Source organism: Bos grunniens, chromosome X, assembly GCF_055505025.1.
Source record: "Bos grunniens cultivar Pamir isolate PY7600 chromosome X, Bosgru_T2T1.0, whole genome shotgun sequence".
In the NCBI taxonomy this organism is placed as follows: domain Eukaryota; kingdom Metazoa; phylum Chordata; class Mammalia; order Artiodactyla; family Bovidae; genus Bos; species Bos grunniens.
Window position 1 is genome coordinate 97,135,122 of NC_141194.1, and position 19,204 is coordinate 97,154,325.

Below are 19,204 nucleotides of genomic sequence, written 5' to 3' on the forward strand. Positions count from 1 at the left end.
ACATAGGCTGTCACAGAAGAATTGTCCTTAAATAAATGTTGCAACATGAGAGAAGTATAGCAAATTTTACTTTGTGTCCATGTATTGGGGAGGTGAGGGGCACATAATATGACAAGCAGTGTTTTAGGATACCATTCATGTTAAAACAAAATCCTTTTTCATAGAGATTGACAATATTAATTACATTTATTTATCTCTTTATTCACCCATAGACATTGATGCTATCCAAACAATTATTTGATTTTTCTCTTTTCCATGTGTCAATTGAAGTGTATTTACTAGTCCCCAATCCTTTTAACAGATTTTTTTATTATTTTCAAAAATAATTCAAGTAGTTATAAACTGAGTGTGTTCCTATGTTCATGTCATCTTTACAACGTCAAAGTTTTGAAAAAAACAATTCTACCAATAGAACATGTTTTACTACTAAAAAATAAAATATGCATGCCTATTAAGGGGCAAAGAACAATGACCAAACTAAGCTAATATTCTCAATAAAAAATAAGACAAATAATCATATTTATGAAAGTTTTTCGTTTAGTTTCTATTTCCAAAGCTGAGGTGTACTCTGGGTCACATGTCCTAAATCAGCAAATGAAAGCAAATGTTTTCTACAAGTATGTTTGTAGCTCATAGACCATGTAAATGACTCCAAAATCAAATTATTTAATGGGGCCAATACCATCAATTAAAATAGAGAGCCTTATTTAGCAAATAATTGCTTTGAGGATAGAAACATACCTCAAACTGCAATGAATTAGTTTGTTGACAGATCTTCCTGCTGGGCATAATTGCTAGAATTCCTTCTTTAAAAAATGGACTTGTTCAATATCAACTATTGTACACATCTTTATGTTATGACCATAAAGATCACAGAGACTGTGCTTTACTATGCCTTCACTGAATGTAAAGAAGTATTTCCACAGCATTTATACAACAAAGTTTTTGCTTTCCTCTAGCATCATAACTGGCACCCTGATGATCTACCTCCAATTAATGCTAATATTTACCGTTTCCCCCAAGAGTTACAGTTTGAAGAAGGAGAGCCCACATTTCTTTAGGTATTCCAGGCCATTTATATCATCCAATTTAGAATCAATTTCTCATCTAGACTATGAAAGAAATTAGTTCATCAATCAAAGCATTTTAATACATTGAGTAAAAAAGGATTTTAGATGTTAATTTTTAAGCTAGGTCAAATTATAATATTATGCTGTTTAAAGAATCAGGGTCATTTGAGTATCAACTCATTCATTTTCTATAAAATTTCAGCAGGAAAATTCCCATGTGTGCCTAAAGTTGAAGATAATTCATTTAGGTTCCCATTATACGGTAAGCCAGCCAACAATTTTTATCCATGTCACAGGTATAAAAGAACTGTCAATTCCTGTTAAAGGGCTGTAACATGAAATCAATGTTGTCAATCGGTACATAAAATAAAATTCTTATGGAAGAAACCAAAGCAACAAGCCTTGCAAGACTTTAAGGCATATTACTCACCAGGAACAAAGTTCGAAAGTTGCTGAGATCACCAAAGAATTCTTCTATGCTCACAGTCTTAGAGTCAAAAATAAAGTATTCTCCAAGATTCTCATAGAGCTTTACCATGTTGTTGTGCATGGTGAGTAGTTTTTCATACTGGTCTCTGGCACTCTTTGTAAAGCTGTAGCTTTCTGTTAAGGAACATGATCCACATAGTACCTTAAAGGCAATCATTAGATGTTAAGATTGAATTATACCATCATTTCTGTAAATACTTCTGCATTACTTTGCTAAGGTTACCATGACAAAATACCACAGACTGAGTAACTTAACAGAAATTCATTTTCTCATAGTTTAACAGGCTAGCAATCCAATATTAAGCTGTCAGCAAATCTGTTATCTTCTGTAACTTCTCTCCTTGGCTTGCAGATGACGGCTTTCTTTCTGTGTCCTTACCTGGAGGTCCCTCTGTCCTTGTTGTGTGTATCCTAATCTCTTCTTAACAGGACGCTAGTTATATTGTATTAGGGCCCACCCTAAGGATCTCATTTTAACTTATTTACCTCTCTAAATGTCCTATTTCCAAATACAGTCACATTTGGAAGTTTTGAGGATAAGGGCTTCAACGTATGAATTTGGAGTGGGTGGGGCACAATTCAGCCCATAACAACTCGCTGGAGTCATTACATCGTTTAGTGCACTTTGAAAATCTATAAATGAGGCAGAACTATTTAAGGTATAACCACGAACATGTTTGCTAAGTGAAAGCACAGAAGTACAAACAGCAGAAAACTGCCTCATATCTTTTTATAAGCTAGATAAGGTAAAAGGAAATAGCAACAAAAACTTAGGGGGAAAGTATGTATTTTCTGTGTTAAATACACATTCTATATAGGTAAAGAGGTTACAGTGAATTCTGTATATAGGTTATGTATCTGTATGTGTGTGTGTATATACATATACATATATCCCATATGAGGAGAGGGAAGGAAAGGGAGAGAAAGATGGGAGGAGAGGAAGAACTATGGAGAGAAAGGGAGAAGAAGGGAGGGGAGAGAGGGGGAGAGAGACATTCTACTGTATCTCTAGAAATTTAATCACCCAAATGGCTTTTTAGAACCCAAAATGCTGTTTGTTGTTCCTGAGCCCTGGGCCCTGAGGATTATAATTCTAATGTTCCCAGATGTTGCTGCAACTGCCAGTAGTGTATAACCCAATAGGACCATATGACACCTTCCCAAGACAGACCCCTTCCCCATATTCTCTGCTTTAGCTCCTCTCTGAAGCACCTAGATAATAGTATCTGTTGCACATTTCCTAAGTTGTTTTACAAATGCTAAAAACCCCCACCAAATGGAAGATATTTAACTACTTGATGAACTTGTGCACTTAGCCCCCAGGTCTACGGGCGCCTAAGGATTGGTGACATTAACCCTTGTGATACCACCCTGTTACTTCACCATCAACCAACCAACCAAGAGAATAGTACATGAGCTGATCACATACCCTAAGACACCTCCCCACCAAAATCAGTCTTTAAAAATGCTTTGCTAAAAAACCCTTCAGGGAATTTGGGGGTGTTAAGCACAAGCCACCCAGACCCTTTCTCCTTGCCTAGCGCCTATAATATTAATAAATGCTACAGTGTCCTTCACCATAACCTGGTGTCAGTAGATTGGCTTTACTGCGTGCAGGCAAGTGGACCCAAATTTGGTTCAGTAATACCAGGACTACACTTACAGTAATATATTCAAAAGAGTATTTGTTTTAAAATTAATTACATCACTGCTTTAAAACTTTTTATCATAAAAGTCATAACAACAACCACTACTACCAAAGCATAAAAGGAACCAGATATGTAAATGGGTCCATCATTGAAAAAGCAAGAGAGTTCCAGAAAAACATCTATGCCAAAGCCTTTGACTGTGTGGATCACAACAAACGGTGGAAAATTCTTCAAGAGATGGGAATACCAGACCACCTGATCTGCCTCTTGACAAATTTGTATGCAGGTCAGGAAACAACAGTTAGAACTGGACATGGAATAACAGACTGGTTCCAAATAGGAAAAGGAGTACATCAAGGCTGTATATTGTCACCCTGCTTATTTAACTTATATGCAGAGTACATCATGAGAAACACTGGGCTGGAGGAAGCACAAGCTGGAATCAAGATTGCCGGGAGAAATATCAATAACCTCAGATATGCAGATGACACCACCCTTATGGCAGGAAGTGAAGAACTAAAGAGCCTCTTGATGAAAGTGAAAGAGGAGAGTGAAAAAGTTGGCTTACAGCTCAACATTCAGAAAACTAAGATCATGACATCTGATCCCATCACTTCATGGGAAATAGATGGGGAAATAGTGGCTGGCTTTGTTTTTCTGGGCTCCAAAATCACTGCAGATGGTGACTGCAGCCATGAAATTAAAAGACGCTTAATCCTTGGATGGAAAGTTATGACCAACCTAGATAGCATATTAAAAAAGCAGAGATATTACTTTGTCAACAAAGGTCCGTCTAGTTAAGGCTATGGTTTTTCCAGTGGTCATATATAAATGTGAGAGTTGGACTGTAAAGAAAGCTGAGCGCTGAAGAATTGATGCTTTTGAACTGTGGTGTTGGAGAAGACTCTTGAGAGTCCCTTGGACTGCAAGGAAATCCAACTAGTCCATCCTAAGGGAGATCAGTCCTGGGTGTTCATTGGAAGGACTGATGTTGAAGCTGAAACTTCAATATTTTGGCCACCTGATGCGAAGAGCTGACTCATTTGAATAGATCCTGAAGTTGGGGAAGATTGAAGGCAGGAGAAGAAGGGGACGACAGACGATGAGATGGTTAGATGGCATTAGCGAATCAATGGACATGAGTTTGGGTAAACTCCGGGAGTTGATGATGGACAGGGAGGCCTGGCGTGCTACGGTTCATGGCATCCCAATGAGTCGGACACGACTGAGTGACTGAACTGAACTGAACTGAAATGTATCTCATTATGTACGTATTTATGGAAAGCAATTATAAACTTTATTCCTGATTATAGAAGATACATAGAAAATCACTTCTTTAGGTGACTCAGAAATATAAAAACAAAAGTAAACTAAAATTTCTAACAAATCAGTGTTGTGAACATTTTAGAGCATTTCCTTCTGATCTTTTTTCTATGGCTGAAAACTTTTGAATGTTAATTGTAAAGATGCTTCAGAGAAAGGTAAGTAGACTAACCACGAAGAATACAAAGGAAACCAAATATACCTTTCACAATTAAAGTTAAGTCTATTAAAAATCAATAATAATCACAGAAGCAAAATGTTTTAAAATGCAAAGGTATTAGACTGTGTGATATGTGTGCTAAGTCGCCTCAGTTGTGTCCAACTCTTTGCAGCCCCATGACTATAGCCCATCAGGCTTCTCTGTCCATGGGATTCTCCAGGGAAGAATACTGGAGTGGGTTGCCATGCCCTCCTGCATGGGATGTTCCTGATCCAGGAATCAAACCCACATCTCTTACATCCTGTGTTGGCATGCAGGTTATTTACCACTAGTGCCACCTGGGAAGCCCATTACTATGACTTGTTAAAAAAGATGAACAGTACAGTTTTGGGTGTGCTATTTTAAGATCCACTACAGGGTCTGGAAAAGACCCTGATGCTGGCAAAGACAGAAGGCAAGAGGAAAAGGAGATCACAGAGGATGAGATGGTTGGATGGCATCACCAACTCAATGGACCTGAGTTTGAGCAAGCTCTGAGAGATGGTGAAGGATAGGGAAGCCTGGTGTGCTACAGTCCATGGAGTTGCAAAGAGTTGGACACAACTGAGCAACTGAACAACGACAACAGGGTCGGGAAGATCCCCTGCAGGAGAACATGGCAACCCCCTCCAGTATTTTTGCTTAGAGAATCCCTTGGACAGAGGAGCCTGGTGAGCTATAGTCATGGTGACGTAAGAGTCGGACATGACTGAAGCGACCTAGTATGCACAAACTCATGCACGCATGCATAGTGTATTCACATTTTGTGATAGTATTATTTTATCAGGTACTGATAACTATGTCTTCTTGAAATGCTGGATTTTATAAAATTTTCTGAATTCTTCAGTGTGTTTTATTACAACCTGGGGCCAAATATATTTTCCATGGGAACACAGCTCTATTTTCACAATGGAAGTCAGTAGGGAAATCAGACTATTTCTGGAAAATTACTTTGCAGCTGACATTTATGGGATGTAGCAGAATTTTAAAAGTGAGATGCCCCCCTTCCTAGGTTCCTTCTTATGCTACTTAAACCTCTTCCTTGCTAAGGAGTCATATTAAATCTTTCAATCCTCAAGTCCATTTTGCTGTCAATAGACCTGGAAGAATTAATGCATTTCTGACTTACTCTCCTTTCTTTTTACCAACAAAAGGGTTACATGTAATGCTACCTGATTTTCCCTCTGAGAATATCATATTTGTTTGATTTTTAAGAGAGTGTTGAACATCCTGTTTGAGAGCTGCAGAAATAAGACAGTTCTCTTTATTCCTTGCCACAGAATGAAAGTGAAATTTTTGTTCTCTAGTCTCTCTTGCCTAAATAAAACAGATTCATGCCAGACTTGGTAAGAACATGCACTTTGCAAAGGTCACTTACTTACATCCTATTTGCAGCAAGATACTAAACCATGTGTACTTCAGAAGGCTCAACATCTGTACAACATGGAGAAAAAGCTAAAGATTAAAAAAAGGCAAAAAAACTGTACATTTCCCATTTATCATAACACAATTTTCTGCCAGCTAAAATATGCCCATGTGGTGATACACAGTTTCACAAATTTGTTCTCCTAGAAGAAATACTGATTTCAGAAATTCTGTCTGTATACCAAAGTGAGAAAATTTGAAAAATTCTGGGAAAGCTGCAGCTTAGAATTAATAACTGGGGAGCAGCCCAGTCTCCAAGTCCTTCACTTCTCTTCACAGTGATTACTTTGTAAAAGGGATGGAGGGCATGAGTCAGTACTGAAATCTTTCACAATCACAACCCTGTCACCAAATCCTACTTGGGATTCTGCAGATGAAAAAGAACTAGACACCATCATTCCTTTCCACTTCTTTATTTTCAGTCATTTTTAAAATTTTCTATTTTTGAGCAGCTACTAGATACAAGATATTGGTTAGTATTCTGCTAAGCACTGTGCTCTATACAATGATCATTAAAACCTAATCCAGACCCCAAAGCACTTTATAATCTAACATTACAAACAATTCTACTTATTAATTTGCATTTGTTGCTATTTACAATACACTATGTTCCATATCCTTCAAACCACCTTATCAAAAAGGCAGAGAAATACCACTATTTCAATTTTTAGAGTTGTGAAAAGTAGATAAAAGGCACTCATTTTATCAACGAAACTGTAAACATAATAAATTACATTCCCTGCCCCCCCCAAAAAAGGCACTCATCCATCTAAGTGGATATACCATCTCAAAACATGTCTCCTTGGCATAGATTATTTTGAGCTGATTGAGAAAGAGCAGACAGAGGAAAAGCTCTGAAAAGGGTAAAAGTTACCCTTTTGAAAGGGAAATTTCCACTTATAAAGGAAATTTCTACTGGTTAAGGATGTGTTCCTCTGTGGACCAGGAAGAGAAAGTGAAAGTGAAAGTCACTCAGCATGTCCAATCCTTTGTGACCCCATGGACTATACAGTCCATGGCATTATCCAGGCTAGAATACTCGAGTGGGTAGTCATTCCCTTCTCCAGGGGATCTTCCCAACCCACGGATTGAACCCAGGTCTCCCACATTGCAGGCGGATTTTTTACCAGCTGAGCTACCAGGAAGAGAAGGATGACTCTAAATCACCAGAGAATCAAGGATATCAAGAGTATCACTGGTGAAGTTGCCTTTAGCTGAAGGTAGTTATTTAAGCTGGTGACTTAGGCTACTTTGGGGAGTTTCTCATTTTTCTTTTTGCGTATCTGCTACATACACATGAGGTATACATGTTTATTAACTTCTATCTAGTTTTCTCTTGTTATTCTGTCTTTATTATAGAGCGACCAGGGGGTGGGTCCTGTCAATTCCTCAGAAGGGTAGAGAAAAAATTATTTTTCCACCTCTAGAGTACACATCATGATAATCCCTTGCATGATACTAGTTTAATATTCTTTTCATATGGTAGGAATGTATTATTTATAATGACAATGACCATGTTGCCAAATTTAACATTACCCCTCTGTCCTCCTTTTGATGTCTCACCCACATGAAACATTTAGCCTGGTTTCTTAGTTTCTATGACACACATCCTCATGCTTAAAATATTTTTCTCTTATCTCCTCTCCTTCTCTGACAACTTCCATAAAACGTTAGAGGACCCTGAGGGCTTGGTCCTGAGTCCTCTGTCTATAGTCTTCCTAACTGACCTCAGCAATTCACATGACTTGAAATACCATCTACAATGATGACTCTCAAATTATACTTGTAGCCCCAGTCTCTCCTCTAAGATGCTTCTATAATCAACTGCCTGCTTGTCATCTCTACCTTTTATTTTTCATGGCCTCTATTGGTCTCTCAAATATAGATCCTCTCCTGAAAAGCCTCTGTTCTTTCCCATGATACTTGTAACAAAATCCAATTTCATTCTCAAGCTTTATGAGGTTCTACATGATCTGGTTTTTACCCACCTCTGCAACCTAATCTCATCTCATTCTCCCTCTTAAGCAATATGCCCAGACTCATTAACCTTCTTTCTCTTCTTGTGTTTAGCAAGTTCTCACACCCAACCCAGGGCCCTTTCATTTGCTCCTCTTTCTGCCCAGAATGTTTCTTTTTCACCAGGTCATTCAACTTCAGCTCAATCATCACCTCCTCAGAGATGCTTTTCCCAACCTTCCAATATGAAATGTCCACTCTCATCACTATTACTTTGGCCTATTTTATTTCATTCTGAGTCAGAACTTATCACTATGTAACATTATCATTTTTATTTATTTACCTGTTCATTGACAATTTTCCTCATTTAAAAATATAGCTGAAGAGAGTAGACCACATTTGTCTTGTTGACCACTGCCTCTCTGAAAACAGCTCTTTTCTGTTTGCCCATTTCTATTCCCCTCTAAAAGAACCTAACTACAGGAATGAGATTACTATGTAATTTAACCTAACTCCTAATTTATGCTCTCCTGAATGCACACCACATCTTGCCTAACATGTTGGTTCTTTTCCTAGATAAAAATAAGTGAGAATGAAGAATTAAGTAGTTATAGAAGGACTAGCTCTCTACCCTCAACTGTTCCATTAGTTATCCTGCTGGCAGATCATGCAGGCAGGACACCATCTGAAGAGAGACTCAACCAGTCTGCACACAATGGAGAATGATGCAGAATCCAACTTCCTGCCTTGATTATTCACTGAGATTCTTCCTCCTTTTCCCCTTTTAAAACTGTAATGGGCATATATACACTACCATGTATAAAACAGATAGCTAGTGGGAACTTGCTATATAACACAAAGAGCTCAGCCTGGTGCTCTTTGACGTCCTAGAGGGGAGGGGAAAGAGGTTCAACAGGGAGGCAATACACACACACACACACACACACATACATATGGCTGAGTGCCGAGGAATTGATGATTTTGAACTGTGGTGCTAGACAAGATTTTTTTTTTTAATTTTATTTTATTTTTAAACTTTACATAATTGTATTAGTTTTGCCAAAAATCAAAATGAATCTGCCACAGGTATACATGTGTTCCCTATCCTGAACCCTCCTCCCTCCTCCCTCCCTGTACCATCCCTCTGGGTCGTCCCAGTGCACTAGCCCCAAGCATCCAGTATCGTGCATCGAACCTGGACTGGCACCTCGTTTCATACATGATATTTTACATGTTTCAATGCCATTCTCCCAAATCTTCCCACCCTCTCCCTCTTCCATAGAGTCCATAAGACTGTTCTATACATCAGTGTCTCTTTTGCTGTCTCGTACACAGGGTTATTGTTACCATCTTTCTAAATTCCATATATATGCGTTAGTATACTGTATTGGTGTTTTTCCTTCTGGCTTACTTCACTCTGTATAATAGGCTCCAGTTTCATCCACCTCATTAGAACTGATTCAAATGTTTTCTTTTTAATGGCTGAGTAATACTCCATTGTGTATATGTACCACAGCTTTCTTATCCATTCATCTGCTGATGGACATCTAGGTTGCTTCCATGTCCTGGCTATTAAAAACAGTGGTTAGATGCCACGAAGTAGGTGGCAATGCCTTAACCATAGGCGTGTTGTCAGGCCCGAGAGCCTCTTCCATCCTTGTCAAGGGGAGTGCTAACCTTCTCTCCTTTCATACAACACTAGAGAAGATTCTTGAGAGTCCCTTGGACAGCCTTTGGACCAGGGAAGTCCCAGCCGCTTTTCTTCTTACCTCTCTCCTCCTTATCTTCTCATTTAACCCAAGAGCATACAGATAATTCCTTGGACTGCCAGGGGATCAATGCAGTTAATCCTAAAGGAAAAAACCCTCAATATTCATTGGAAGGACTGGTGCTGAAGATGAAGCTTCAGTGTTTTTGGCCAATGCTGCTGAAGTCAGATGTCAACAGCCAAATCACTGGAAAAGACCCTGATGCTGGGAAAGATTGAGGGCAAGAGGAGAAGGGGGAGACAGAGGATGAGATGGTTGGATGGCATCACTGACTCAATTAATGGACATGATTTTGAGCAAATTCAGGGAGATAGTGAAGGGCAGGTAAGTCTGGTGTGCTGTAGTTTATGGGGTCACAAAGAGTCAGGCACAACATCAACTGAAAAACAATGACTGATTCAGGCTTCCTAGGTGGTGCAGTAGTAAAGAATCTGCCTGACAATGTAGGAGAAGCAAGAGAAAAAAGTTTGTTACTTGGGTCAGGAAGATCCCCTGGAGTAGGAAATGGCAACCCACTACCATATTCTTGCCTGGAAAACCCCATGGATAGAGGAGCCTGGCAGGCTCATGTCCATGTCAAAAAGACTCAGATGTGACTGAGCACACAGTACAGCATGGCTAATTCAGGTAATTGTACAGCAGAAACCAACACAACAATGTAAAGCGATTATCTTCCAATTAAAAAAAAAAAAAAAAACTGTCATTGCTAAGCTGAATCTTGGCAGATGGTCTTGGGACATGAGTCCACCTTCTTCCCAGATTGCCAGCTTTTCTGATTAAAGCACCTCTCCTTTCTATTGACATTTGCCTCATGATTATTGAGTTTTGAGTGGCAAACAGCCAAACCTTAAGTTTAGTAACATCAACAGCCCTTAAAATGGTGTTTGACACATAGCAGAAATAATAGCAGTGACAGAATAACTAAAATCAATAACAATAATAAAAAAGATCATTATACCTAATCTTTTCTTAAAAAATATACTCTGTGGGAATCATTGTGAATACGTCCCATCAGTTCAGTTCAGTTCAGTGGCTCAGTCATGTCCGACTCTTTGCAACCCAATGGACTGCAGCACGCCAGGCCTCCCTGTCCATCACCAACTTCCGGAGCTTGCTCAAACTCATGTCCATCGAGTCAGTGATGCCATCCAACCACCTCATCCTCTGTTGTCCCCTTCTCCTACCTTTAATCTTTTCCAGCATCAGGGTCTTTTCAAATGAGTCACTTCTTTGCATCAGGTGGATAAAGTATTGGAGTTTCAGCTTCAGCGTCAGTCCATCCAATGAATATTCAGGACTTATTTCCTTTAGGATGGACTGGTTGGATCGCCCTGCAGTCCAAGGGACTCTCAAGTGTTTTCTCCAACACCAAAGTTCAAAATCATCAATTCTTCGGTGCTCAGCTTTCTTTATAGTCCAACTCTCACATCCATACATGACTACTGGAAAAACTACAAATTTGACTGGACAGACTTTTGTTGGCAGAGTAATGTCTCTGCTTTTTAATATGCTGTCTAGGTTGGTCATAACTTTTCTTCCAAGGAGTAAGCGTCTTTTAATTTCACGGCTGCAGTCACCATCTGCAGTGATTTTGGAGCCCAAGAAAATAAAGTCAGCCACTGTTTCCATTGTTTCCCCATTTACTTGCCATGAAGTGATGGGACCAGATGCCATGATCTTAATTTTCTGAATGCTGAATTTTAAGCCAACTTTTTCACTCTCTTCTTTCACTTTCATCAAGAGTCTTTAGTTCTTTGCTTTCTGCCATAAGGGTGGTGTCATCTGCATATCTGAGGTTATTGAAATTTCTCCTGGCAATCTTGATTCTAGCTTGTGCTTCATCCAGTCTGGCATTTCTCATGAAGTACTCTGCATTTAAGTTAAATGAGCAGGGTGACAATATGCAGCCTTGATGCACTCCTTTCCCAATTTGGAACCAGGCTGTTGTTTCATGTCCAGTTCTAACTGTTGCTTCTTGACCTGCATACAGATTTCTCAGGAGGCAGGTCAGGTGGTCTGGTATTCCCGTCTCTTGAAGAATTTTCCACAGTTTGTTGTGATCTACACAGTCAAAGGCTTTGGCATAGTCAATAAAGCAGAAGTAGATGTTTTTCTGGAACTCTTTTGCTTTTTTGTTCCAATGGATGTTGGCAATTTGATCTCTGGTTCCTCTGCCTTTTCTAAATCCATCTTGAGCATTTGGAATTTCACAGTTCACGTACTGTTGAAGCCTGTCTTGGAGAATTTTGAGCATTACTTTGCTAGCGTGTGAGATGAGTGCAATTCTGTGGTAGTTTGAACATTCTTTGGCATTGCCTTTCTTTAGGATTGGAATGAAAACTGACCTTTTCCAGTCCTGTGGCTATTGCTGAGTTTTCCAAATTTGCTGGCATATTGAGTGCAGCACTTTCACAGCGTCATCTTTTAGGATTTGAAAGAGCTCAACTGCAATTCCATCACCTCCACTAGCTTTGTTTGTAGTGATGCTTTCTAAGGCCCACTTGACTTCACATTCCAGGATGTCTGGCTCTAGGTGAGTGATCACACCATCATGATTATCTGGGTCATGAAGATCTTTTTTGTACAGTTCTTCTGTGTATTTTTGCCACCTCTTCTTAATATCTTATGCTTCTGTTAGGACAATACCATTTCTGTTCTTTATTGAGCCCATCTTTGCATGAAATGTTCCCTTGGTATCTCTAATTTTCTTGAAGAGATCTTTAGTCTTTCCCAATCTACTGTTCTCCTCTATTTCTTTTCACTGATTGCCGAGCAAGGCTTTCTTATTTCTCCTTGCTATTCTTTGGAACTCTGCATTCAAATGGGTATATCTTTCCTTTTCTCCTTTGCCTTTTGCTTCTCTTCTTTTCACAGCTATTTGCAAGGCCTCCTGAGACAATCATTTTGCCTTTTTGCATTTCTTTTTCTTTGGGATGGGCTTGATCACTGCCTCCTCTACAATATCACGAACCTCCATCCATAGTTCTTCAGGCACTCCATCAGATCTAATCCCTTGAATCTATTTGTCACTTCTACTGTATAATTATAATGGATTTGATTTAGGTCATACCTGAATGGTCTAGTGGTTTTCCCTACTTCTTCAATTTAAGTCTGAATTTGGCAATAAGGATTTCATAATCTGAGCCACAGTCAGCTCCCAGTCTTGTTTTTCCTGACTGTATAGAACTTATCCATCTTTGGCTGCAAAGAATATAATCAATCTGATTTCTTCCCTGAGAGCTCAGTTGGTAAGAAATCTGCCTGCAGTGCAGGAGACCCCAATTCGATTCCTGGGTAGGGAAGATCTGCTGGAGAAGGGATAGTCTACCCACTCTAGTGTTCTTGGGCTTCCATGTGGCTCAGCTGATAAAGAATCTGCCTGCAATGCTGGAGACCATGGTTCAACCCCTGGGTTGAGAAGATCCCCTGCAGAAAGGAAAGGCTACCCCACTCTAGTATTCTGGCCTGGAGAATTACATGGACTGTATAGTATGGGGTTGCAAAGAGTCGGACACAACTGAGCGACTTTCAAACTTTCATGGATTCACACAATTAATCCTCATAACTGCTTTCTGAATTAAGAATTTACTCCAGGTAATACAGCTGGTAAGTTACAGTAATGAGAACAAACTGAGAATGGATCCATAACTCATATTCTTAGCTGCTATGCCATACAGTTTCTCAAGCAATATTTGATGAAGGAGTAAAGTCTCATTATAATACCAAATTGGAAGAAGAGCCATGGAGTTGATTTGGGTACTTAGGAAACTAAAACACTTCTTATAAATCTTAAGATAAAACAACAACAAACCTTATTTATAGAGAATACTTTAATAGTAATATTTTTGAAGACTTGATAAAAAAATTTAATCTCATCTATTATCATCAATCTTGACATTTAAATTCATTTTTGAAGGTAGGCTTCAACCTAGATGTCCATCTACAGATAAATGGATAAAGAAGATGTCGTACATGTATACAATGGAACATTACTCAGCCAAAAAACAGAAGGAATTTGAGGCAGTCCTAGTGAGGTGAATGAACCTAGAGAGTATTATACTGAGTGAAATAAGTGAGAGAAAGAGAAAAACCAGTATCGTATATTAATGCATATATATGAAATCTAGAAAACTGGTATTGATGAACCTATTTGTGGTGAAGGAATGGGGACACAGACGTAGAGAATAGGTTTGTGGACACAGTGGGAGAAGGAGAGGGAGGGAGAAGTGGAGAAAGTAGCATTGACATATATACATTATAATGTGTAAAATATAGACAGCTGGCAAGAAGATGCTGTGAAACACAGGGAGCCCAGCTGGTGCTCTGTGATGACCTAGAGGCGTGGGATGAGGGGAAGGGAGGGAGGCTCAAGAGGGAGGCGATATATATATATATATACACACACACACATACATAATTATGGCTGATTCATGTTGTTGTACAGCAGAAACTAATACAACATTGTAAAAAAATTTTTCCTCCAATTAAAAATTTTAGAATTGAATATTATTTTAAAAAGGTAGGCTTCAATCATTTTGATTTTATTTTAAAACTATATATAATAGGCAATATGTTATTTATCAGTAGAATGATGGCCTGCTTAAGCTCTTTGTATATTTAGACCTAGATGTGGCCCTGGTAGATACTTAAATAGACAAAATTTTAACTTGGGTATTTTATTTATCTTCTATATTAGAGAACAGAAATTGAGAATATGTTTTAAGGGAAATAAGCCTTAAAAGTTATCTTATGGGATACCTGGTAGAGAAATAATTTATTAGAAGATGCATTTTACGAAAGGGTATTTGGTGGCTCATGGGTTTTCATCCTAGAAAGTGAAAGCCACCTTCTTATCATAGATATACAAGGCATCCTTATAGCTACCTATAGATTTCTATTCTATTTATAATATAAAGTGGGTATAATGGGATTGTACCTAAAGACAAGGGGGATAGAGTAGAGATTTGAACTGAGCTGCTGTTCCCCATTTGGGAATATTTAAGCTTGACTGTAGGAGAAGGCGATGGCACCCCACTCCAGTACTCTTGCCTGGAAAATCCCATGGATGGAGGAGCCGGGTAGGCTGCAGTCCATGGGGTTGCGAAGAGTCAGACACAACTGAGCGACTTCACTTTCCCTTTTCACTTTCATGCATTGGAGAAGGAAATGGCAACCCACTCCAGTGTTCTTGCCTGGAGAATTCCAGGGATGGCAGAGCCTGGTGAGCTGCCGTCTATGGGGTCATACAGAGTCGGACACTACTGAAGCGACTTAGCAGCAGCAGTGGCAGCAAGCTTGACTATAAGAGAGACTTTAGAAAATATGTTATAGATGCTTGCAAAGGACATCTCTGGGCCAGGCAGCCTACCCTTAGCTGGGTTATGACAGCATGGGATGAAAAGCCATATTTAGGGTGAAATAGAAAGGTCAGTTTGGGGCACACTGTATAAGTAACACTAGAAGCTCTTCTGATGCCTTTTCTTGAGAAACTATTTAAAAGAATGGTGAGAGCAGGAGGAAAAGACCATTTGCTCCTAAAAGCCCAGATTTCTGGGCCTTTCGTACCATAGGAGATGGTGATGGTAGCTGTATCAGTATCAAAGAAAAAGGCACTTTGCAGAAGATGATTAGACTATTCTGGGATCAACATGTAGAGTGACCTCTTCCCATTTGCATAAGCAAATTTGGGAGTCCTTAAAATATTGAGAGAGAAGAATCCTGGGAAAACAAGGGACTTTCCAAGATAAACTTCAAAGATAGAGATAATTCACAGTACTTTAATATTTCAAAGATAGAGATAATTCATAACTCCCTGGTGGCTCAGATGGTAAAGAATCCACCTGCAACATAGGAGACCTAGGCTCGATCCCTGGGTTGGGAAGATCCCCTGGAGAAGGGAAAGGCTACCCACTCCAGTATTCTTGCCTGGAGAATTCTGTGGACTTTATAGTCCATGGGGTTGCAAAGAGTTGGACACAACTGAGTGACTTTCACTTCACTTCACTTCACAGTAATTTATATACTAAAAGAAACATAATCTTAAAGTGGTAAAGCGGCATATCAAATGCACACAAACTTATCAAATGTAAGGTGGAAAAGCAATTTAGAGAAGTTCTCCTTTTACTAGCTGACTTTTAAATTCCTTGTTCTACAAAGAAAAGCATTTCTGATTTTTCCAGGTTAGAAGTTATTCAAGACAACTGTGAACAAAAATTACATCATTTTCTAAGAGAAGTGTTTTTGCAGGGTTACAAACTAAAATGTGGTCAGCATTTTAAAAAGCTAGGAGATAAAATGTTAACTTTTTAATGTAATATTAATTTTAAACCATTTGATCTCAATCATGAATCTGGAAAAGTAAAGTATTTTTATATTGACTTATTTTAAAATTTGACATAAGGAAGCAGTCTTCACACAGTTACTTGGGTATTACACACTATATAGAACTGTCTAAAGTTTTTATAATCTATGCTTTTGTGTGACTACATATACAGATTTATATATTATATTCCTCACTAACATAGTATTAGTATGGACCTAAAATTCAACTTAAAATAACTATAATTCACCCACAGGCATGTATTCAAATAGGAAGTGAATTATTGTTTATACATTTATATACATTATATATGAGCAATAGTCACTCAGTCATGTCCGACTCTGTGCCCCCATGGACTGTAGCCTGCCAGGCTCCTCTGTCCATGGAATTCTCCAGGCAAGAATACTGGAGTGAGTTGCCATTTCCTTCTCCAAGGTATATTATATATAGTTTTTAACTATTTTCAGTAGCTATAACTACTGATTGAAGGCAGGTGCTGTAACCCTTACCTTCTAAATGCCACAATAGCTGATGGGGTTCAGGACACTACCCCACAATATGGCACTGTGGCATATTGAATACTTTAAGCTGAAGGAATTTGAGAAAATAGAAGCAGAAAGGTCAGTGAGTTCCTCTTGCTCTTCTCCCGTGAAAAAGGTCAGAAAATCCCCACATGAGAGGTATCTTGCCTATATCCTAAAGAAAGGAATGATTTTATCTCCAAGATGGAGAAACGACACCAAGAAGAATCTGAATGAATAGACCCTAGTCCCCCCAGTTTCCTATGATTCATTTTCTTTGCCCTATCACATCTTTCCATGACTTTCCACTCTTTATCAAAGCCAGCATAAAACCTCTCAGGTTTAACCATTTCTTTGGGTCGTCTTTTACTAATGATAGTTTCCATGCATGCCATGTAAAATTTACATTCAATAATTTATATGCTTTTTTCCTATTAATCTATCTCTGTCAATCTTTTTTCTTAATTTAAATTTATTTATTTTAATTAGAGGTGTCAATCTGAATTTTCAGACTCAGCTAGGGACTTTATGAGGGTCAGGGTAAACTGTTCCCTGCTCTATAATAGCATTGCTGCATCAAATACTAGGTAGAGAGAACTGTCATTTTACTTAATTTTGACGTGGAGAGTAATTGTTAATACATAAGACTTGTTCCATTAGAACTGGAATAAGCATTAGTAGAACACTGGGGACGAAGGAGTTTATGTACCTCGTTGTGAACTGAGTCAAATCAGTTCTTACAATTTCCATCTTAATAGGCAGTACATTACTTATGATTTTAATAAAAAACTTGAAAATCTGAAATATCATTACGTCTGGATTGTTGAGAACATGGAAAAACCAATTTGAGATCCACTTAACCTTCAAAAACCTTTAGTTAGCAACATAGCATAATTATCTGTTTAAATGAAAGGAAGTCACAAATATAAAATCTATTAAAAAATATAGACAGCATTTCATCTTTCCATAATATATCAGAAAAGATGTCTCTAAATGCTAAAAACCAAATGTGAATTCTTTCATTTAATTTGAATACATCAGTTTTAGACAAAAATGATTACTATTTTTAATAAATTTATGTAAAAACTAATATTATGGCATATTAGTTGAAATTTACTTAGAGATCACACATTATATGATAAATATGCAATAATGAATATTTAAAATGTGAAATATTAATAAGATCAATGTAGTATATATACATTTCAATTGGGTTCAACGTAACAGTTTAAAATGTCAGTATTTAGACTATAAAATTTAAAAAAAAAATCAGATTACAAAACTTAGGCATTGGACCTTTAAATAGTATAACAAAGATAGCATAGTCAGTGATTGGTTTTCTGAACCAAAGTCCCCAGTTTTTAACATATAGTAGGTAATTATGTTACTGGAGTGATGAACCAATTTTGTAATGAGCCCACTTTTCCACAGGTGGCCTGAGTTGGCTGGGTGTAAAGAAAATGCTTTTAAATAAGCTTCCAGTTAAAGCCACAGATCTGATGAACATTACAGAGGTAAGAGGTACACTCAGCCCTCCTACTTTTCTCCACCCCCTTTCAGTATTCACTCACTGTGTCCTTTGTGGATATTTCTTTTTACTCTTCCTTTGAAGACAGACCCTATCTTTGCATTCAGAGATACCTAAGAGAGTGATTTTATCATTTATCCAAACATATCCATTAACTGGCTACACTGTGTCAGGTATCTTCTAGGTTCTGAGGATACAGTACTTAATATGGACACAAAGTCACTGGGTTATGGCTTCCATGGAGCGTACAGTTTGGTGGGAAAGCATCCATTAAAGAAATACAATTTTTTAAACACCAATTGAAAAGCACGAAATGCAAAGCACAGGTTTTCAAGAGTATATATTTGGGAGACCTAACTTAGACTGTGGGTGTATGGGTGGGCCAGGTGTTTGGCAATGCCACTTGACAGATGAAATGTTAGAACTCAGACTTGAAGGGGCAGAGCCAGAGGAGCACTGGTGTAGGGTGAGTGAAGGCTCTGAGGGAGATGAAGTACTGTGGCCACATAAAGGAGAGAAAAAAAGCCTGGACCACTAGAGCCAATGGAGTAAGTGGGAAATAGGAGACAGACGGTCCCTGACCTCTGTAGAGGCCAGATTTTATAGGCCTCTTGCTGTGTTCAGTCGCTCAGTCACGTCTGACCCTTTGTGTCCCCATGGACTGTAGCCTACCAGGCTCCGATGTCTGTGGAATTTTCTGGGCAAGAATACTAGAGCGGGTTGCCATTTCCTATTCCAGGGGATCTTCCCAACCCAGGGATTGAACCCGCATCTCTTGTGTCTCCTGCATTGGCAGGCAGGTTCTTTACCACTAGTGTTACCTGGGAAGCCTCACAGGTCTCCCAAGCATTTTGAAATTTTTCTTGAGAAAGATGTAAGTCAGTGAAGTTTTAAACAGGGAACTGACATCATCCAACTTTTTCTTGCTGCTCAAAGGCATAAAAAATGCTAGCTAA

General features: G+C 38.6%; 1 protein-coding gene and 1 non-coding gene across 9 annotated transcripts in view; both read right to left on the reverse strand.

Annotated features, from left to right (window-relative positions):
* DIAPH2 (diaphanous related formin 2) overlaps positions 1-19,204 on the reverse strand; it is a 1,061,378-nt gene that overhangs the window by 326,641 nt on the left and 715,533 nt on the right. For all 8 annotated transcript variants that reach the window (XM_086388307.1, XM_086388306.1, XM_086388305.1 and 5 more), the window contains one exon: positions 1,501-1,664. In XM_086388307.1, coding sequence (XP_086244433.1) covers positions 1,501-1,664 — 164 coding nt within the window. The remainder of the gene's footprint in view (positions 1-1,500; positions 1,665-19,204) is intronic.
* Positions 9,685-9,810, reverse strand: LOC147340947 (U6atac minor spliceosomal RNA). The gene has a single exon (XR_015160015.1). It is a non-coding gene; the product is annotated as a U6atac minor spliceosomal RNA (small nuclear RNA).